Genomic DNA, 23,018 nt, shown 5'->3' with positions numbered 1-23,018 from the left:
AACTCATTGCCTTAATTGATGTGTGAATTATTTTTTATTTTGCATTAAAAAAATTAACCTAGATATAAGATTGTGACGCAAACTTACGCCGCGGGATGCGTGATAGAGGTTCGTATAGTTAAGATAGAAAAGAATGCGTAAGGCAGACCCCTCAAAAGAACGCATAAGTGAGTCAACACACTTATCGACACGGAATCGTTTTGAATAGGTCTGAAAAAACTTTTTGCCATGCACAGAGCGAAAAAGAAGTGCGCTTCGCAACCGCTCCGACTAAGCACCGCGAAGCAAAACGTACATCGACCTTTTCGCTCTTTTTACATAGACATAATACAAGCGTGCTAAGAGGCTTATAGGTGACTCGGTTAGTAGAGACGAAGTTGAAGCCGCTTATCAGTATTTTACAGGATATATCACGGAGAGTGTGCGATGGAATTACACGATTTAATTCCGCCTTCCCCTTTCCATCATTGGGGGACTAGGCGTAGCCTCGGATTCCACTCCTATGTTATGGATGTTCTAATGATACGCACGAAGCTTTACGCTTTCACATTTATATGGCGAACGGCTACGGAGTGGAATTCCTTGCCTGCAGACTTGTTCCCTGAACGTTATAACTTGGATCTTTTCAAGGCGAGAGTGAATAGGCATTATTTAGGTGTGCATGCTCCATCGTCGACCTCACTTTCCATCAGGTGTCATATATAAAAAAAAAAGCTTTTTATGATCGGCTCGAGTCGATTTTGCATCGATAAGTGTGGTAACTCCCTGAGAAAATCTAGGAGTTAATAATTGCGTAAAAATATAGATGGAAACCTGAATGAGCTAAATGTTATCACAAGGCTTTTTCTCGTTCAAGTGAACATGCACTGTTAAGAGTTTGTAATATACCTTAATGTGATATAAATCGTGACAGAATGGCGTGGCGCGAGGAGACGGAGGGCTCTTCAGGCGGCTCGCCCGCCGCCTCCCCACCCTACATGCGATGGGCGCGCTCGCTGCACAACTTACTCGAGGTGTGTACTACATGGATTCTTATATTGGCCTAATATTATTGATATGACTTGTTAGCTTCCTATGTTTGGTCAAATATTTAATATTTATTATTGAGTGCCTGTCCGTGCCGTGGTACCTTATTAATTCACCAAAGAACATTCAATTTACGCAACGAAAGACTTATCGTTTTGTTTTGTTTTTGCGTTTTTGCTAAATTAATTTTATTGATTATTAAGATATTTAGAAAGTTGTAGTAGTTTCTCCGTACCACCAGTAGTGTAGGTGGAGTATACGCCAACCTTCTCTGTTCAGCACCCTAATTTTGAGTTTCTGTTACTATACAACATTAACTGTTTCCCTTATTTGATCTAATTCACTTCTTCTAGGTCTTCCCTCAATCTACCCTTCTGCAATACAAGCCGAAATAGATATATTTTATCATCATGAGTATTATGATTATGTGGCCGTGGTAGCCTACTGGTTTAAGCTATTGCCTCTCAAATAGACGGTTCAAATTGGGCTTGAACCTCTTTTGGAGTATTTGGGAATTTAAGTGCGAACTTCATTTGAATTTACCATAAGTGGTGAAGGCAAACATCGTGAGGAGACCTGCACACATCTGCAAATCAATTTTATGGTGTGTGTGAAGTTCCTAATTTGAACGCAACGCATTCAGACCGCGTGGGAACTAACTACTACTAGCCCAAACCCAATCATGTTTTTTTTTGTAATTATTTCTGAAAAACGCGTGCGTAGGACGCGGAGGGCGTGCGCTTGTTCCGCAAGTTCGTGGGCGGCGCCGGCGGGCTGCACGTGGACCGTCTCAACTTTTACTTCGCCGTGCAGGGCTTGCGTCAGGAGACCGAGCCGTCCAAGATCCGACAAGTCGTCTCCGCCATATACAAGTTCGTACACACATTACATACACAAAACAGCGGTGGTAGTCCAGTGAGATAGCGGTTGCTTCCCAATTGAGAAGTGGTCGAATCGCAGCGGTTATGAACTTATACTTTAATTTTCAAGTTACGTACATTTGTGAACGTTTAGGAGCTGTACATCTTGCTGTGCGCATAGTGAAGAAAAACGACGCCATGAAACCTGCATTATACTAACGTAACGATTATGTCCGAAACCCTTTTCTGAGAGGAGACCCGTGCCTAGCAAAGGGACATATGATGAGTTGATGAAGATTATAAAAATAAAAATTTTATGTATGGCCATGAAGTCGAGCCGCCTGGACTCCGGTATCGCGCTGTGAGGTTTTGCTACAGTATGATTTACTCGACGTTTAAGAGGGAGCAGAGGAAAAATTCCTAATCTTCGATTTGATTTTAGAGGAGTATATCCACTTTAAAGTTAAAAATAAAATATTGTATGAGTAACTACACGATATATTTAAGCATAGAAATTAATCAGAAACATAAAACAATAAAGTTTCCTCGATAGATAAAAATCACGAAATGACCTCTAATTTTCACATTTTTTCGATTTATCCTCAAAATTTAACCTACAGGTTATTAGGACAAAAATTAGATAATTAATTATATTTATGCATGATCGACAACTGTCACTATGGATTTTTTTTAATCCCTTTAGTTTTAGAGTTATTCCGCTAAAACGAATTTAGTACTTTTAATGCGCAAAATTCAACATTTCCTGTCGCATGTCACGCGAACTTCAGGCATATATTTGTTTGACAAATTTGGGCGGAGCCAACGTCAAAACTTTTTTGGCATGAGAACTCTTAATGAAATAATGAAAACACCGTATATCAAAAGCTAATATTCAGGCGGCCTTGTTCCTAACTAGCAATTCCAGGTACAACGAAAGGTTACATCTTCAACAACAGTCAACGTTTTCGTTAAATTTTTTGGTTGTTGTTGGAGATAAATAGTTGTACCTTTTGCAATATTGCTTTATTGATTATACTTATTAATATAGCGACATCTCTGTCGGTGAAGAAACTTTCATAGATTTCTAATAGATGGCGCTACGACTGAAAAGCCGTTACAGCCAAAAACAAATATCTGCGAGATACACATGGAGAAATTTGTATGGTTCGCTAACTCGTTCCGTAACTCACTTGGGAGAGCGATAGCCCCAATTGGGGGCAAAAGTCGCTGGTTCAAGTCCATTTTTCTTTGCGTTTGTTTGATCTTTGTATCAATTGATATAATATGTTTATGCTTTTAGATTTCTACGCAAGTCTCAGCTAACGATGCCTGAGCAGCTGAAGGCACAGGTCAAGCAAGGACTCAAAGACGGCGCCGCCATAGAAAGAACCATCTTCGACAATATGGAGCAGGAGGTTTGTATTGCACCCACATAAAGATTGTCTTTTTTGAAGACGGAGTAAAATGACATTTGTAGGTATGTCAGTTTTCATAAAATTTTTGTATAAGTATAATAAATAAATCGTTTTGGAAGTCATGGCAGTGAAAAGGCGCTGGCTCAGCATAAAAGCCGCGTTTCCCACGACTCTGCTACTCTACAACCGTGTTTAAAGAGACGCCACTCCTCATCTCATAATATAGTCCTCTGGCTTTAATTAAGTAAAGATTATATATATATATTATGAGAAAAACAATATGATAAAATGTCTGTGTTTGTGTGTATGTGCGTACGTGCGTTTATATCAAAATTTTATGTTACAAGATAGTTATAACCAGTTTTCAAAATGTATGTATTTATGTTGAGTCTACGTAAAATAATTTGCGTTTGTATGGGTGTATATTTCTTACGAGCTTACTTGACATTAAATGTCTCGTTAAAAATTGGATGAATATTGTTTATGCCTTATATTATAATAGACAAAATGTAGTGACTGATAACGATGACAGAATAGTAATAATAACACTTTTAATTGTTGTTATAGGTAACGCGCGACATAACAGAAACGACATATAGAGCGTTCTTACGGTCGGAGGCGTACGTGTCCTATGTCTCGGCGGCCACGCAGCCGTTGTCGTCGCCCGATGCATCACCACCGCACGCGCACCGGGACGTAAGTACCACTACCAAAACAATATCGAGATGTCCACCGTTTTCCACAATGCATAGTCTAGCACGGCATAGTAAATTTTGTTCTAAATTGTACAACACAAACACATTTTGTCTCACAGTATAAAATGCTGAGATAATCCTCTCACGCAATACTTCGACACTGTTCACCTCCTCCGAGTAAACTCCGATTTGGGAACATTTCAATAGCTTGCCTCACACTATCACCACTTATTGAGTAAAGTCGCACCATCTCAGTCAATTCAACGTTAGAATAAATATCCATTTTGCGGTGATCGGGCGAGCGGAAGTGCAAATAATTTATATGTCTTCGTTAAGTTGCAATTTGCAAATAGCAATTTCGCGTATGCGCCCGCGCCTCCACCCCCGACCTGTGCTTTGTATTAAGCCGCCTTGACGCCACCCGCCGCTGCGTCGGAGCAATAATAGTGATGTGCATAGATTTCGACAACTAATGTTATTCACAAGTAGTAGTCGATAAAAACAAAAATTAAAAAAAATATTTTTTGTAAAGTTTAAGTTCCTTAGTTTATTATTTCTTTGGGTTCAGAATCAGGAATATAACGCACTCTATAAGTATGTCCCACTTTCAAATATACAGCCTGTATATGCCTTTGGTCCTCCTGTGTTCTTGAATTTAGTTTCGTTTGTGAAAGTCTGGTGTCTATACTAGGAACCTTAACTTAACCTGTGTTATAGATCACGCGGCTCTCACACCTCTGAGCAGGCGTATGAAAGATAGGCATAAGGCAGGAATTTACGTGTACTTAAACAATTACAAAATAAAGCAAAATGAAAATTGACTGTCGTTAACTTAGTTTTAATAACATTGGAAAGCGATTGTTTGTATGTTTTGTTGTAAGTTTATGTATGGCTGGGCCTGTGTTTATATATACTAAATTTAAGAAGAATTTTTCATGAAAAATAGGGATAGATAAATAGGACATAAGTCATAAAACACACATATATATTTGGGAAATCACATGATATATGTACTTCTAAACTGTGAGCTACTCTGATTTCTATTATTACTTATATGTAGATGAAAAGGGAGAAGCCTGCATGAGAAGCATTAGTAAATGCTGGTTTTCAGTCTCCGCCTGCGTTCTCTGTCAGACATAATGTGACATTCATTAATTTGAGTCGTAAAAATAGACTGGCTGTTCTTGAAAACTTCACATTAAGAGAGTATAGCTCTTTATTAGTGCCTGTTTACGATATTTAGTTAATGATAAATGCAAACAAATATATATTTACACAGAGTAAAGCATGAAACTCACTGACAGCCGGCGGCGCAGATCGGGTCCCGCGCCCGCTCGTGGTGTGTTGTCAGAATTACACCCGCCGTGCTCCCGACCGGACACGCGCCCAACTCGCACCCGTTGTCTGTGTGCTTCACGCTTTACCCCTAGAGTTTTTCTCTCACTTTTCTCAAGGCAATCTGCCTTACGAAAGAGTAGTAGTGCTTAATCAACTTGACGACTTTATAATTATGTGAAATCGTCTGTTTGAAGGTAAAACCACATAAGTAACATTTTAAACAGAAAGTCTCATTTATATAGCTATAGTAAAAAATCACTATCTTTTTCCACGTGAAACTCAATAATAAAAAAAGCTATAAACTCAATAAGAGTTTTATCCGCAGAAAGATGGTGATTTTCTTACAATAGGTACATAATTTGGAGATTGTGGTTTTACCTTTAAACAGACGAAATATAGATTTTTAGAGTTTGAAGAATTATTTATGTGGCGAAGCAGTAATGTGAGCGTTACTGCGTTCCAGTTTTAAGGGTGAAATTACAAGCACATGAGCCTTTTCGCTTGTTATATCAATTTCTGTTGCTGAAACTTTACAACCGGTGTTGGAACAATTAAATGAGTCTGAATAGGAATGCTAACATCAAAGTGTTGCTTACTTACCAAAGCCTTGCTAGCTCGAAGGTCCATTATCAGTCGTCGTTAAGGGACCGTCCAACACGAATTAACTTAGAGTATTACTTAAGTTGGGTGTAACTTTCGTATAAAAAAAAACCATAATATTATAATAATAAATGTATGGAATTGGTTGTGGTCCATAGTGTATATTAAAAATAATTAAACTTTTATAAAAACTATCTATCCCCGTTTTGATTCCCGGGCTGGAAGAAATATTTGTTTGGTATACATTTCACTCGCTTTCAGTTCGGGTGTAATTTGTGGGTGTCCATGGCACCCGCGATACAGGGTTTGCCTAGTGCGGGGCTATGGGTCGTATTCTAGAACGCTAATTTAAAGCACTAGAAATCATACTCAAGTCCCTGCCATTAGGGTCGTATTTCCAGTGCTTGAAATCATAGTCAGATCCTGACTTGAGCATTGAGTAGAGTTCTAGAATACGACCCTATGAGCCTAAGCGTTATAATTATTATTCGTGGCGACAGACGTTGCTTCGTGTCCAGTCGGATCGAAGATTGTTTCTTTGTGTATGTTCAATCTTTATATCATTAATAATATGTATTTATAATAGTGTAATTTGAATACACTTTGTCAAACCATTTATTTTACTTTTGACTTAAGCCCGCCTGTGCCTAACGAAGTACAAAATGAATGATTAACAGTCAACCATAGACAATGCAGTAGGTACTCCTTAGCTTCGATATTTATCGAACCGACAGATTATACAACGAAAATGATTGAAGTTGATTTCTCCGTTCTAGGTTTGGGTACCTATTTAATAAATTATAATTAAAATAAATAGATTGTAGGTAATTTAAAAAAAATCTAATGGTTTTGTGGATTCTTCTCCATATGAACTGGGATCATCACTTGAACCCTCAATAACATTATATATTAATTAATGCGAATGTGAACCGTCTCACATAAAACTTCCTCATAAATAAAGTCGATTGTTGAAATTCTCGAATTAGTGAAAAACATCACTAATTCGAGCTGTCAAAAGTATAATAATGGTTCTGGGAGACCTGTAATATAGTAGCAATCTTTGATAGTATGTTGTCTTTGACAGTTCGGCGTGTCCGCCAGCGGAGGCCTAGCGACCCTCCACGAGGGACAAGAGCTGGGTGCGACGGCGGCCCCCACGGCGCCTGCGCGGCTCACGCACGACGCCTTGTTGGCCACGCAATCGCGCCGCCTGCACTCCGATATCGCGCCGTGAGTAGCCTTTGCCACTGTCTGATTAACGTTAACATTTAATGAATTAGTGATATAATGAAAACTACAATTACAACATCGAACAGTAAGTATATCTGAAGCTAATATTCAGCATTTCCTAGATAGTACGAAAGGATATCTTCAACAACAATTAATGTTTTCATAACTTTTTTTTGGTTGCAAATGGAGATAAAAACAGTTGTATATTTTGCAATATTTATTTTATTGATTTTACTTATTAATATAGTGACGGCTCTGACAGTCTTCTAGTAGCTGCAACATGGCTGAGCGAAGAAACTTTCACAAGTTTCTCGTTTGGTGGCGCTAAAAAGACACGCAAAAAAGACGTTTAGACCCAATATAAAGATTGCAACGAGCACATAGAGAAATTCGTAAGATCTGCTGACTCAGTTGAAAAGCAGTAGCCACGGTTCGGCAACAGACGAAGGTTCTAGTCCAGTAGGATCGAAGGAACCTTTCTGTGTTTGTTTGACTTTTGAGTGAATAATAAGTTGTACCTTTTACTGTATATTTATTCGTAACCTCGTCATAAGCTGACGCACTAACTAGTACATAATTAATTTCAAAGGTAATCCTGTCATTTGTTTTAATGGAAAGTTAGCTGATAGCTTTTAAAAGGCCACTTTAATGTTGTGCTAATTGGGCATTTCGCGTGGTCCGATTGAGCTGTGCCGCCATCATTCATAGCATTCAAATTTCAACGAATTTAAAGTGTTCAATTGATTTCATATGTGGGTCAGCTTTCGAAAGAGAACCTTAATGTCATTGCGATTAGGTTGTAATCGTAAAGGGCTTGATCAGACCGCTAGGAGTTACCGCAATTTATTGGTTGTATTAAAGTTGATGCATTAAAAATTTCAAACTTTTGTGTAGCCTATAGACCTTTATATATTTGCGTCCTTTTAGTTTTTTTGGCAGTATGTTTTCATAGATATTAGCTATTGTATCCACATACAGTGCACCTAAGTATTGTACGATAGTTTCGAAGATAGATTCTCCCGTAGTAATGCATGAGAACTTCCTCGCACTGCCTCTTTTAATTTTGATTACAATTATTTGCTGAAGAACGATGGCGTATGTTTACTATTATGTTAGTTTTGTAAAAGTAACTCTAACGTGTCTTCTTTTAATTTAAGTGTTGCATACGCCATCATTGTTCGGTTCAACATTATAATTTGATTTCGTTATTTAGCTTTACTTATGTTCGTGTTGTTTGCCCCCATGTGTGTCCCGCGCTGCATGCTGCCCTGCCGTTCGTTTTCACGCTAAACGCTGTATTACCACTCTGCCCTTTACCTTTTTACTTATTATCCTACTGTTGTTTTTACAATAAATATCACAAAATCTACTCCTGAAATCGACCCTTTATCCGTTCGTGTACCGTTTTCCAATTTCCAAATTCAACTTAATTATATGAAAAATTAAAATTAAACGTCATCATTACGTTATTAACGAACGTCTATCTTTTTTTTTTCTTAATATTTACTTATATCATTCGAATCTGATATTTTTATTACCATGTCTTCAATTACCCCTTACAAATATTTACGCTAAATATTTCTAATATTTTCGCTGTAATCATTATTATCCTCGACACTATCTCCTCCAATTACACCGAAAACATACCCCGTTCCCATTCCATCGGCCCGTTACTCCTATCGGGTGGTAAGAGCAGACACCGCAAGCCGTCGGTGTACAGCGCGCACGTGACGTACGCGGGTTACTGCCCCGCCTCGCGGCAGGATTCGGAGCGTGCCAGTCTTAGCAGCGGACGCACCGACAGCGACGCCGTCAGCTTGTCCGGCAGCAGTGTGTGAGTATGCACGTAGTTCATGCAGCTACTCAGTTCACCATCCAGAAAACTCATCCAAATGATCTACAACATGTGAGTAAGGGTTGACAATGCGGTGATACCGTTAATTATACAGCAAACTCAGATCTCTATGCTGAAAACTCATTTCTGGCAATCTGCAGCATGTGAGTATAAACTTAGTTCGTCATACAGCAAACTCAGTCCACTACGCAGAACACTCGGTAGACGGCTCTGCAGCGTGTGAGTAAACTCGGTTGACAGTGCAGTGACACGGTCCACTACCAGCAGGAAACATGGATTACTATGTAGAAAATTCAGTTCACGATGCTCTCTGCTGATCTGCAGTGTTCTTTCTCAAATTGAAACTCAGTTCATAAGGCAGCAACTCAGTTCTTCTTGTACCAAAACTCGGTTTACTACAGAAAGTTTACAGAAAATTTAGTTCACGATGATGACGCGGTAATTTTCTTCTCTAACCACTGTTTGGGAACAAGCATGACCGTCAGTTAAAACAGCGCGTGAGTACAAACACAATTTACAAGTTCACGATGCAAAGGACTGTATTCTTCACCCAGCAACTAGTAATAACCCTACTAGCTTGAAATTGTAGCATTATAGTATTTGAGGCTAGTTTCCTTACCCTGTCAAGTTTTTTTATGAGTGCCTTTACAGTAGTTCAATAATTTGCAAACCCTTTTTTTATTCATCCAGTTAGTTATCTTTTGGTTAATCCTTATTTTTGCACTGCTTAGTTTCATTTGCCATTGACGTTTTAACAGATGTATATTGTAGAGTATATTTTTAATCGTTACAACAATAACAATATGGGCATCAATATTTGGTACGCTCTAAATGACAGACGTAGTAAAACTGTTCTATAAACTATATATTCGTTGAACGCACGTCATTGCATATTCTTAACAAATTCATGAACTTATTATATCTGAATCACGACTTGGATATAAAAATAAGATCCCGCTCCGATGTGGGTTGGAAACAATACAATACAAATGTTATATTGCTAAATAGCAATCTCTTCCAGGCAACCTTCGGGTTACACGAAAAACTGTAAGATAAAATTATTTGAGGGCGCAACAGAATACACATATTGCATATATACAAATGAAAAAGAAAATGATTGTATTAAAATACTAAATAAATAACTAAATAATAATATTAATAATAAAATAATAATTAAAGCAAGTTTTAATTTCTATTATGAAATATGATTGCAATACGTGGCAAAATCAAAGTTAAAACTTGTACCTATGTATAGATTAATAAAGCAACTTCTGAATATTTCATCTTACTCCGCAGTTAGATTCAGATAGTCAGGACCTCAAATACATACAAACACATACTGCGTAACAATTTACACATTAATTGATTTTCATTCAGCGTTTCCACGAATGATTTTAATTCCGTTCCTTAATCATGCGTAACAAGTAATAGCAAGAGTTACTGGTGACCCCGACGTGATAAATATTATTCATAATTTAATTGTTATTGAACTTACTCAGACTGTGTATTGCGTGTACAGAGATGGCATGTCGGTTCGCGGCGTGCGCGAGCGTGAACGGCATCGGCCGCGACTGCCCGGCATGGACAAGTATGCCGTCATCAACAAGGAGCAGGACACCGGCATGGTAAGATTCCAACATTTTATTTTAAAGAAGAATCTTTTTTTTAATTAAAAACTAAGTGCGCATTTGACTTCCATCTCGCCTGACGGAAAGTGACGATGAGGTCGACGATGGAGCATCCACACCTAAACAATGCCTATTCACTCTCGCCTTGAAAAGGTCCAAGTTATAACGTTCAGGGAACAAGTTTGCAGGCAGGGAATTCATTTATCTATCTATGTGTTTGGAATAGTCTATTCCGATCACTAACTATAACCTACTAGTTTTACCTCATCACAATCACAAGCATCATCAACCCTACGTCTCACGGCTGAGTACGAATCTCCTCTAAGAATGTTGAGAATTAGTTTAAAATGGAACCCAGTTATTTCTAACAGGGCATTACTTTTTTATTTTCTTTTTTTATTGTTAAATATGAAAATGGAACTATAATTTTGAAAACAATGGCCTAACAGAATGGTAGTATATTATGGTGGCTTTTTAACGTCAGGAAATCCTCCTTCAACATGTAACATCTATCAACTCAGCTTAAAAAAGGAAATTTCCATTTTACGTGTGTATGATTCTTTCGCTCCAACCTTCTTGTTTTTGTAAAAGATGCATGAGAAACTGTCGTAGGCCTGATATGGTACAAGACATTAATTAACGAGTACATATCAGGTAATCCCTCGAACGCAACGCGTCTCGTCAGAGGCGTTGCGCGTCCTACCGCCGGCGGAATTTGCGCCGCTGCTCATCGAGAAGCTAGAACGCGTGAAACGCGACCAGGACACCAAGGAGCGCCTGGAAAGAAGACTCCAGGAGGTCAGTACAAGTTCAGTTAATCATCAACCTGTGAACGTGCAGCTTCTGGGCACAGGTCTTTTAATGAATATCCTTCAATGCATGTTGGTTTTTTTATGATATCATTCCTTAATAAAGGTAGTTCGGTCATTCTCGTGCTCACTACCTAATTTCCGTGGCAATATTTATTATTTAAGTATTGGATTTTTTATCCTGCAACAATATTTAATATTCGAGTATTGTACCGTGAAATATTATATAATAATTACACGAAAATATACTTAAATATTTAAATAATAAAAATTGCCGCGGAAATTAGGTAGTGAACACTATTAATCCGAGAATGACCGAATTAAGATCCATTTAAGATGAGTATATACGTTTGGATGGAATTATGCGGATGGAAAGCTATGTATGTATATATAATACGGGCTTAAGATAGACTAAAAATACTAGTTACAATATCAATGGTATAAATGAAAAGAATGAAAATGAAAAAAAAATTATTTCGTTTTTTTAAGTTGTTTTTACACAAGGTTGATCCAAGTCCAAGTCCAAGTCCATAGTATAAATCTTTTATGTTTTCTATTTATCTGTTTATTTTAAATTAAAAGTCTAAATTTAAATGTACTTGTTTTTGGCGCCTTTCCTTTAAATTACTTCTAGTATTGTCTGATTTTCAGGTAAGTTTTTTGTGCTCAATTTTAGTGTCAATTTTTATTATTTAATTACTTGAATATACCATCATATTATACCTTTGATTTTTGAGGCCTATACCCAGTAGTGGGTGAAATCAGGTTGTATATGATGATGATTGTCGGATTTTTCATGCTCGTGCACATCTCATACTTTGTTTTCACTTTTGAATTAACTGGTACGTGCATTTTCGTTTATCTTGCTCACTCCTCGCTAGTCTTGTCGCCGAACTGATTTTTTTAGTCCGTTTTTATAAAATTTTGATTTAGTTTATTTTTTTATGTAACAAAAATTCGCTGAAATTGACTGTATTTTGGTAAAGTTCTTTTATGTTATAGCTGTGTAATCGATAATATATTTAATAATAACTGAAGAATTTGAGTATAAAACAATTTCTGAAAATTACCTTGTTTTCTTTGTGCACTTGATAGTTTCAATAATATTTTTTTGTTTTATCGTAATGAAGGGCGATGGCGAAGAAGCGACGCAGGCTTTACCTCCGCAGTTAGTGGCGGCTGCTATCCGAGAGAAGCTGCAACTCGACGACGATAACGACCAGGACATACTCGGTGAGTTAAGATGATTTTATTCCATTAGGGTGATATTTGCCACTGCGTTTTTGATATTTGCGCATACAGAACAACAATTATAATATACAGAGAACAGGAATTATAATATAATATCATTTATTTTCTCCCAACCATTACAAAATATAAGTACATAATTGAACATAGAGATTTGATATGGGAGGCAGGAGCCCAAACTAGGTAAGCCCTGTGCTATGGCACTCCTGGCTCCCCTTCTCGGAAATAGTACAGTCAGTAAACAAAATAATGTTATTAGATAGGTAATGACAAAAAATACTCTCATTGTTTACCTAGAGTCATAAGCAAAAGGCAAATAAATTAGAAATTATTAAAAAATTCAAAAATGCAAAATATTGGAATATTGGAAGGGATTACGTATGTGTGTATGCGTGATCGTGTACGTTGTCACGTGCCTTTGCGCGAGTGTGCTTGTTTGTGCCTGTGTGATGATGTATGTAAGTATATAGCATGAGACGGACTAAACTCAATATAATACTCGTAGAAGGTCTTCGGTTTCCTCATAACTGAGTGCATGTAACCAGTTTGATAAAGTTTTTCGAAGCTCTGGATTAGATTTGAAATAAATCGATAGTATTTTGTTTGCTGTGTTGTATAGTTTACTGCCCTAAAAAGCGAAAAAATCTTTGAGCAAACGACGTTGTGACCGACACCACGTTACATACCATATAATTTCGGCGCTTTAATGCAAACTTGTGTTCCGAAATATAAACCATCTACATATGTGTGCTGTCGTAAGATGGAGAAAAGAACTTACAACTGTCTTACGGTCAACACTCCGGTCTCCGAGTAAAGATCTCTTGTTGAGATCAAACGTGGCTTAAATAGTGCCACTTTGAGGATGACTCTCTCGGATCTCTCGAACTCTAACATACGCGTCTTTGGTATTCCGCCCCACACGGTTATGCAATAACTAATTACAGACTGACATAATGCTACGTACACTGTCTTGATGACTTGACGATCACCAATATTTATTGATAGATTTTTGAACACGTAAGTAAGTTTACGAACTTTATGAGCAAGATTTGTTATATGTTCGTCAAACAACAAATTACTGTCCAACGTAACGTCAAGATACTTGAAGCTTTTCGTATCTTCTAGACGCGGGCAATTACAGATTGAGTCGGTTGAACCAAAACAGGAGTGAACAACTATGCAGTGGCGAGTGTCCGATCGTCTCGAATGGAGAATGTCATATATTTGGATTTAGAGGCATTCAAAGTTAGGCTATGTAGAGCCAGCCACTGACAAATAAGGGTAAAACCCTGTTGTGCGAGGGCAAATACTGAGTCCCATGTGTCTCCGAAAAAAGTAAGTGTGGTATCGTCAGCGTATGTTGCAATTTTCTATATTGATATCACACAAATCATTTATATAACAGAGAAACAGGTAAAAATTACAAATGTTTGGGCCTTTAGGGCCCTCATTGTTTAAAAATTTAATAATCTAGCTTCAGTTTCTTTGGAATTTGGGACTTGGAAATAATTGGACGCTTTGAGACAAGGTTTCGAAAAAATGCACACAGCACTAGCCCTAATTCAATGGCAATAAAAATTTATAGTTAATTAAACGATCAATTAAAAAATGAACAATGTGATAAAATATTTAATAAATTTCTAAAACAATTTCTGTAAAATTTCAGGCAAGTCTTTTGTACTCAATTTTGGTGACAATTTCTTTTTGTGTAAATATTTTTAGAATATCATCATGAAGTATTATTTAATATTCGAGTGTGGTAACCTGAAATATTCTTTAATGTTTCACGATGGTATATTCGAGTAATTAAATAATAAAAAATGTCACCAAAATTGAGTACAAAAAACTTACCTTAAAATCACTGTTAACATTGTTTTTTGATTTGATCGAGTATTACTTATTTGACAGTAGTTGTTTCGGACTAACCCCTGTCTCCAGACACTGCTGTTTCGTAATATGAAGTGTTTAAATGAATTGAACTGTTTCATATTATGTTTGATGAGAATTATTAAGGGTACCTATATGTGAATTGCAATAAATAGAGGGATAATATTATTTGATCCTCAAAGTGATCTATTGTAAATGCAATGTAATCAACATTTACTTAGTTTCAAAAACAAGTATCTAAATTTTATTTTTAATGCTCATTTGTCTTAGTTTTGAAGTCCAACATAAAACTATCAAAGTTAATTTATACAAGCATTTTTTGCGTAGCTGAGATTAAAATATCGATTCATTTAATTTTTTTATGTCTCAGAGAAAAATGATCAATCGTTAAAAAAAGAAGATCGTTTAGATTTTTTGTCTGCTGCTTTTTTACAAATTTAAAATGATCATTCAAATACGTGCCATAAATAAATGAACTCAAATGAGTTTTGGAAATGAAACTTTTTTCCGGATTTAAATCGCGATATTTGTTTTTTCAAACAAACCAACGTTTCGGGCGCTTTACAGGTCCCATGGTCACGGTTGACTGAGGTGGTACCTGTAAAGGGCCCGAAACCATGGTTTGTTTGAAAAAACAAATATCGACCCCTCCTACGTAAGGTACCGTACATCGAAATTGCCAAGTTTACAGTGGAGCCTTTTAAAGTTCTGAATTCACTTAAATAAGCATAACACGTGACTTTAGCATTTCTCAGTTTTACTCGGGAAAGCTCGTTACTCACATAGTGTATTATAAAATCCTAGATATCGGTTAGATGATCTATTAGATCTGATCACTCTATGTGAGTAACGAGCTTTGCCGAATAAAACGGAGAACTTTAAAACGCTCCCCTGTAAACTTGGCAATTTCGACATACGATACTTTACGTGGGAGGGGTCTATATACGCGATTTAAATCTGGAAAAATAGTTTCATTTCCTATGTGTAAGAATCGCGAAAACCTAAGAACTCGATGTAAAATGAGTTTAATTTTGATCGGGCGTTCAGACCAGCACGTCAGCCGGGTTTGGTCCGAGCGGACGCCCGGGGCGTCGCCGCCGGGCACCAGGCGCGCGCGCCCCCGCCACGCGCCGCACGCGCCGCACGCGCACCGCCGTGCGCCGTCCGCGCTGTCGGCCGACTCGGGCCACTACGACGCGCCGCCCGACCAGCTGCACCACTCGCACTCCCTCACCCGCAGGTATGTCTACTGTTCCTTTTCGCGAACCGAAACGATCGCCTCTATGTGCTCACCTGTATAAACCAAAATCCGACCCCGGTGCGGACTACCCGACATGTACATACGTAATGCCCTAGTAAAGGAAAAAAGGATGTTTGTATTTTTAAGAGCGTTATGCAAAGAATTTTGCAGTAAAATAAAAGAAATGTATTTGTTTAAATATTCATTTTTTTTACCGGTGTTGCTTTATATTAATTTACAAAATGTCTGCCACATTTTTGTGGTGATCCCATCGATGTGAGAAATCGTGTGGACATTTTTTATTTTTTTTTATTATTTAAAAGTTTTTACACAAATTTTTGTTTAAACCCATTGCTATGTACAAAACAAACGCATATAGAAATTTATAAGATCTGCTGATTCGATCTGAAGCTCAGTTGGTCAAGAGCGATGGCCCTGGTATGGCAACAGACACTGGTTCGAACCCAGTCAGATTGAAGGAATTTTTCTTTGCGTTTTTCGACCTTTGTATGTCATAAAAAATATACACAGTCGAACATAGAAACTCCTCCTTTTTTGAAATCGGTGAATAGAATAATACTCTACTAATATTAATTTACGATGTAAAAAAATACAGATTATTTAATTTCCGTCGTTTTAGTCGTATACATTTTTTCGAACTTAATCCATCACGTGCAGAGTTTTGAAGTTTACTTTTTCTATTTTTCTACTCGCATCACTTTATATATGCTCGTTTATTTCTAGTACTATTTTAAAGACATTCCCTATCTGATCGAGATATGTACGTTCCATCCACTAACTACTAGCATTCGAGTATAACATAATCATAACAACTACAGCAATTATTCAAACATTTCATTGGAACTAGGTGAATTGGTGTCATAACCTGTTTTCATTCAAAATTCAGTGTTTACGGACAGGTCTGTCTGGACTAGGCTACAAGTCGCAATTATTATTAGGTAACGCACAATAAAAAGCATGTATTTTGGTATGGACGCACATTTTTTCAAAATTATGATCTACACCCGTAGCCTTAGAATGAATTTTACTATAATTTGATGCCGTCGATACAAAGGTACCTCTCGAAATACTGAAGACGTCATCAAACTACGCTTACTTATAAGAACCGTTCAAAGAGTGGCTTGGCGTTATGCTCGTTGCAGAAGCGATCGCGCTATCGCAGTTTATTTTGATTTGTTAATAGAATTAAAAATATTTTGCAAGACTAGAGTGTCATAGCCTTGTTAAATATTTGAGATATATTCTTTGAAAAGATGTACGTTCTAGATGTTTTTGCATGCACATTTTTGCGACTATTGGCTTTTAATAAGGTGGATTTTTATATTCGGAAAGCGCCAAACCTCATATAGATAGTGTGTTCGCCTAATTACTCTCTCTCTAGAACAGCGACTCCCCAATTTTTTTTGTTACTGACCGAAAACGAGGTTTTTGTAATTTTATTTATGTTGCTGAATCTGCGTACCTCTTGGTTATATATTCTTTGACCCTGCAGGGAACCGCGTACCCTAAATTAAGAATCACTGTCCTAGAGAAAAGAACACGGGTTGGTACACCAATACGATTCAATTTTTTTGGCACAACACATTGAATGTTTATGTTTCAGAGCATTAAAATTCCGCTGCCACTTTAAAAGTAAAAATTCACCTTTTATGTGTTTTCGTGTACGAGCGTCACAATTTGTTAAATCGTCCAGGCTTTTTAGACCTGCTATCCATCGATAACAACGTGTTTAGACTACCAATAGGTGTCTTTATTTTCACTGTTTTCTTTATGTCAAAATAAAGACGTGCTATTGGTTATTAAAACATGTCTCAGCTTTGTTGGATAATGGACCTTACGATGAGGGACTTGACGCACGAGCGATTTTTAGGCGAGATCTGAAATACGGAAAAGTGCCGAGGTCCATTTATTAAGTCTACTCCTTTCTATGTATGTAATCTGTCTTATTTGATTATTTATAAATATTTTATATTTATTAGATTTACTTGTCTTACAATTCTGTTGTCTTCTTTTACCTTTATTATTGTTATGTTATTAAGTAATAGTAAAATCGAGCAGCTTTGTCATCTATTTCTCGATCGAGTTTGAAAGTGGGGAGTCGGAATACTGTAACACAAAATACTCTCTCACAATGGCCTAGAACGCCATTTTAGCCTTTGTATGGCCTATTGCAAGATCAATACCATTGTAAGAATAAGAATAATTATATTTTTTTTTTCAATTACTTTATTGTCATTCTTGACGGTAAAATAATTGAATAAAAAAATATACTAGCAATATCCCCACGGCGACAAAGACGCCGAAAATTCACGTATCGAAAACACTTGAATACCGCTCGTGCTGCTGCGTCTCTATCGTACAAAAATCTTCAATGTATTATAATATCACAATATCTATTCACAGGTCATTCTCTAAGAAGACGGTGACAGAATTAACCGACAGTGGAGTGTCAGTAGTGAGCGAAGGAACAACGAGTGCAGGTGGTGTAGAGCCCCGTATTCTGCTGTGGATCGCCGAGGGTTCCGAGCGGCTCGAACGACGCGGGTACAGGGAACTCTCGTCGCGCGGATCGTCTGTCGATAGAGATGACCGTCGTCGCGATAAGCAACGACAACGGTAAGACCTGTCTTACCTTACCTGTTTTGATCTTGATCAAAGTCCTTGACGCTGAAGTGTTAAGGCCCGTTTACACGGCTAACTTTCAGCGCGAGTAAACTTCCGCAAGCCTAATATACAGAGTGTTCTTTTTAAGTCGGATAGTATGGGAAAATTCGGAATCATAGAATATACAAGGAAAACGAAACAACAAAACGTTATTAATTATATATGAAAAATAATTAAATTAAATTAGAGCAATTTCTGCAGTTCCGATTTTTTTCTTTATAAAAAACTGAGTCTATAGCATTTGAAAAAAATTGTCAATTGTCAATTCATTTTGTATGAGAAATATTTCATGAAATTCGCCAACTTTTGTTGTTCTGATTTTTACAATGAAATGATCGCTTCATGAAATTGAGTCGATCAGCACTAAAAAAATGTTGATTAATTTTATTAATTTTTGTGAAAAACACGCTTGACCAAATAATTTACTATGTCAAAATTGTTTTCACAAAACAAAACTTAGTGGTTGCTAAGAGTCTCATTGTACCTTCTATGGTTACGGATTTTCCCATATTGTCTCATTAAAAAAAAATCACTGTATAACCAACGTTAATCAATATATCACATTGAATATAAAAGTTAATTAATTGTTATACCGTGATAAATCACGACTTGATCTGGACAGTGAGAAAAAAATTCCCACTACCCTGTCAAGTCTGACCATCACTCTGACCATCGGGGACACTATATAGGTGTTTGTATATTCGTACGTGTGCTTAATACCTATAGCGCAGTAAGAAAAAAAAAGCTCAAATAAACACTTACTCATGTTGAAGCTCTCTCAAGCAAGCGGACTTTCAGGAGCTTTTGTGGAACGTCTTTGAATTCGACGAATTCGCAGCTTTGCATGACGTTTGCTATTCGTAGTGTCCAATAAAAATTGAATTCAATATATTAATGGCGAATCTTTAACCGTTAGTAAGACGCACGGAATCAATATATTTTTATCTAGGCCTACTGTTACGTAGCAATGATTTCTAACCAAAATTACGATAAATAAAAATGCACATCTATAATACTTACTATCTTGTTAACATTTGTAAATTCAGTGGCAGCGGCAGCAAATCAAGCAGTACAAGCGGCGGTGGCACGACAACAGTGGCGGGTGGCGCCAGCGGGGATCAGCAGACGGTGGTGGTGGTGTCGTTTCTGGATGAGGCGGTGCCATACCGATTCAAGGTGCCTGCCTCGCCGCTTACGCTGAAGACCTTTAAGGACTACCTGCCCAGGAAGGGAAACTATAGGTCAGTTATATTAAGATTTATATATATCTTCAATCATTAATACCCACGCAATTGAGTAAAAGGTTATTTCTGTGCCATGCCATTTTTATGGCGTGTTTGCACAGGGTGACAGGGATCACCAAATCAGTATAAAAACAAGTTTGTACACAGATTTAGAAGCCGTAGACCTCCTTGTGAAATTACAGGTACATGGGACTTGGTCAACTTACGTCTCAGGGTCACGGACGCAGTGACAGTGCCCTTAAGATTTTTGCGATTTAAAGCTCTGAGTGGCATTGTAACTGTTATGGACAGGCGTATAAATTACCTACAGGCGCACGACTTGTTCGTCCCGTTGCTTGAAATTCGTCGAAATGTTCAACAAACTAATTTGGTAGGTCAATATATTCCCCGGCCCTCGGTAACGCGCATCGTATTGGGTCACGACCACGTTGAAACTTATTTGGCCAGACGTCGCTTGCCGAAGACGACAGAGTAGTCGAGACGTGTCTGACAGTGACAACATCTCGTCGACTATTGGGCAGTGAACTACGGTCGACAAATGACACTTGTGACATGACACTTGCCAGTGACGGTGGTTAAGTTCTGGGCCGCGACAATATATAGTAGTAGTATATTATACATGGAAAGGGCCACTTTTTTAGTTGTTTGTTTTGAACTTAACGTGTTTGGCGAGTTGTTTACATTAACATCTCATTACTTTATAATTTTTTTTGTTATTAACCTTACCCTTAGCTTACATACTAAATGTTAAATACCTTACGTAACGCCGTTGCTTTCGTAATAAATAAATAAATTAAATAAATTCCGCTTTCCGGTTTGGAAGAGTAAGGGTGCTGGTGAAATTCCGGACACATGAGACTTGTTAACTAATGTCGCAGGGTGACGGGCGCTGAGACAGTATCCCTCAGGTCTTGCGTGGCGCTTACCACCAGGTGCACGTCTTGTTCGCCCCGTCACTTAATCGGAATTCTAAAAAAAAAAATCGATACGATATGAATGAGAAGATCAGTAAATAAGTGTTAACTAAATTAATGATTTGTCGAACAGGTATTTCTTCAAAACCGAATGTGCTGATCTGGACAACACGGTGATCCAGGAGGAAGTTAGCAACGACAGCGACACGCTGCCCATGTTCGAGGGAAAGGTCATGGCCCGGGTTAAGAGCATCGAGTGAACGTTACGCTGCCTGTACACATTGCTGGTTACGTTCTGTACGAACTAAGCTGTCAACATCTGGTAATAAGCACGTTTGGTTTTTAAGTGGAGAACCCTCAGCGGGCTACATCTCGTATACGCTTAGCAGGTTACATGAAAAATCTTTGTTAGTTACATCTGGCATTCACTTTGTTACATCTGGTTACATTTTGTAAATATGTTGCTGGCATACACAAGAGCTAGTCACGACATGTATAATAGCTATGAGTTGGTTACACCTGTTGTATCGACTGATAACTTTGTATTCACATCATACATACTTTATAATTTGTAATGTGATAGGTGATAGATTAATACAGAGCGACACTGTCGGGTATCAAATTATGGGTACAGAATATTCCTCTTTATTTGTCAGCTGATTTAAACATTTGCTATTTATTAGGCAAGTGCTCGGTATAATTTGGTACACAACAATATCGCTTTTGCGTTATTTCTCAAAAGATCTTAACATTAAGTAGACCTATCAGATATAAACGGAGACTGCTTCAGAAACTGAAAACGACTTGTTTATATTGTTACTATTTGAAGTTCAATTTTATGAATTTCGAGCCTTTATAGCCGGTTATGTATGAAACCGTATACTTGGGCAAAATGAACCCAAACTACCATTTTTTTGCTGACCACTTAATCTTCACGTGAAACCTTTTTTAATACTTCTACAACTCTAGTACTCATTGTATAGAGGATTCTCCAATAATAGACCGAGTGAATGTGTTGGTTGTTTGGCTTGGATTATTGGTTCGGTTAGAGTCGCCTATCTTGTTGCCTAAAAGATAAATTTAGAATTTTTAAATGGGATAGTCGAGACTCGCAAGTTATATGGCAAACGTAAATTAAAATTTACAACAAATCAAATATTTCTATTATTATAAACACCGGATACTAAATTTCAACCGCTATTAATACAAACATAGGGAATGAAACTATGCATCGATGCAGTATACAAATAAATGTAAAATACCTGTAACAAAATTATCTACTAAATCTCTGCTCTTCCGGTAAATAAAGGAGTTTAGAGTACCGGCCGAAGCTTTATTTTATAATATTGACAAATTATTTAAAAATGAATGTTATGAATTGGAACAGAGAGTATAAATGAGTGCGATTATCGCATATGACAATTTTTATGCACGCATTTTTGCACTAAATTATCAGTCGAAAGCATTGACGTCGAAAGTGATTGCTATCTTCTACAGTACGTTATATAGTGTAGAAAAGGTAGCGGATTGGTGATAATAATCATCATCGTATGCAATAAAATTGATGCTAAAATCACGCAACGCGCGGCTATTTGTATAGTAAAATCTGTTCCTCTCGTTAGTTATTACTATTTTTTAATTATTTTTTTACTCGGAGCTAGAGTACGCTTACTATTGTACGATTTTATTTTTTAATCGCTATTTGGTTCCCATATCATTGCGTACATTTCTAAAGCTTAAATTCGATAGGTGTAAAAACAATACGTTTTCAAACGAATACTTACAATTTTTTTTAAATCCCGAAATTTCGCGACTGCTTTGCAAAACAACTTTAACCTAGTGCATACCGACTAACCGGCGAAAAAGCAGTGTTATTAGAGAATGATATTTGGAAAGAATATTTTTTTAAATGACTTTATTTTTGGAATCAGAGATAGGAGTCTTCGTTTCTATGGTGGAGATTTCTTCGGCGAAATAGCTTGTGACGATGCCGACCTCCTTCATCGCCATCCCAGCATCCGCTTATCTGGTTCCTGGCCACTTATTTTTGAAATTGTGTATTGTTCTCGAATTACCTTTTCCTTCATTATACTTATGACTGTTTGATCCGTGGTCACTCCCATCAAAATTCTCGAAACGAGAGGTTGTGCCATTTCTCTGGTAAATTTTGTTTGAATATCTAAACATTTTCTTCGTGCGTACGAAGAAACACAATTCTAGGGTCGGCGGACTAAAGCACATAAGCCAAAATTCAACATCATTCATTTAAAATAATACATCTACCGGCTAAAGCACATAAGTCAAATTCATTTGTTACTTCATAAACTTGTAACTTTATTCTTGA

At 37.3% G+C, this 23,018-nt stretch overlaps 1 protein-coding gene across 3 annotated transcripts in view; it reads left to right on the top strand.

The window, feature by feature from the left end:
- Positions 1 to 22,162, top strand: part of LOC113233815 (axin-like) — a 119,717-nt gene extending 97,555 nt beyond the window's left edge. For 2 of the 3 annotated variants that reach the window (XM_026469027.1, XM_026469028.1), the window contains 13 exons: positions 914 to 1,013; positions 1,750 to 1,898; positions 3,187 to 3,301; positions 3,869 to 3,997; positions 7,019 to 7,164; positions 8,861 to 8,998; positions 10,539 to 10,644; positions 11,302 to 11,445; positions 12,587 to 12,689; positions 15,639 to 15,831; positions 18,256 to 18,468; positions 19,563 to 19,757; positions 20,808 to 22,162. In XM_026469027.1, the coding sequence (XP_026324812.1) occupies positions 914 to 1,013; positions 1,750 to 1,898; positions 3,187 to 3,301; positions 3,869 to 3,997; positions 7,019 to 7,164; positions 8,861 to 8,998; positions 10,539 to 10,644; positions 11,302 to 11,445; positions 12,587 to 12,689; positions 15,639 to 15,831; positions 18,256 to 18,468; positions 19,563 to 19,757; positions 20,808 to 20,934 (1,858 nt within the window). In that variant the 3' untranslated portion in view covers positions 20,935 to 22,162. The remainder of the gene's footprint in view (positions 1 to 913; positions 1,014 to 1,749; positions 1,899 to 3,186; positions 3,302 to 3,868; positions 3,998 to 7,018; positions 7,165 to 8,860; positions 8,999 to 10,538; positions 10,645 to 11,301; positions 11,446 to 12,586; positions 12,690 to 15,638; positions 15,832 to 18,255; positions 18,469 to 19,562; positions 19,758 to 20,807) is intronic. The other variant, XM_026469029.1, reaches the window with a different exon arrangement.
- Positions 22,163 to 23,018: the final 856 nt, after the last annotated feature.

The sequence above is a fragment of the Hyposmocoma kahamanoa genome, unplaced genomic scaffold (assembly GCF_003589595.1).
Source record: "Hyposmocoma kahamanoa isolate Upper Pololo Valley unplaced genomic scaffold, ASM358959v1 80, whole genome shotgun sequence".
NCBI lineage: Eukaryota > Metazoa > Arthropoda > Insecta > Lepidoptera > Cosmopterigidae > Hyposmocoma > Hyposmocoma kahamanoa.
This window is presented reverse-complemented; position numbering and strand designations above follow the sequence as displayed.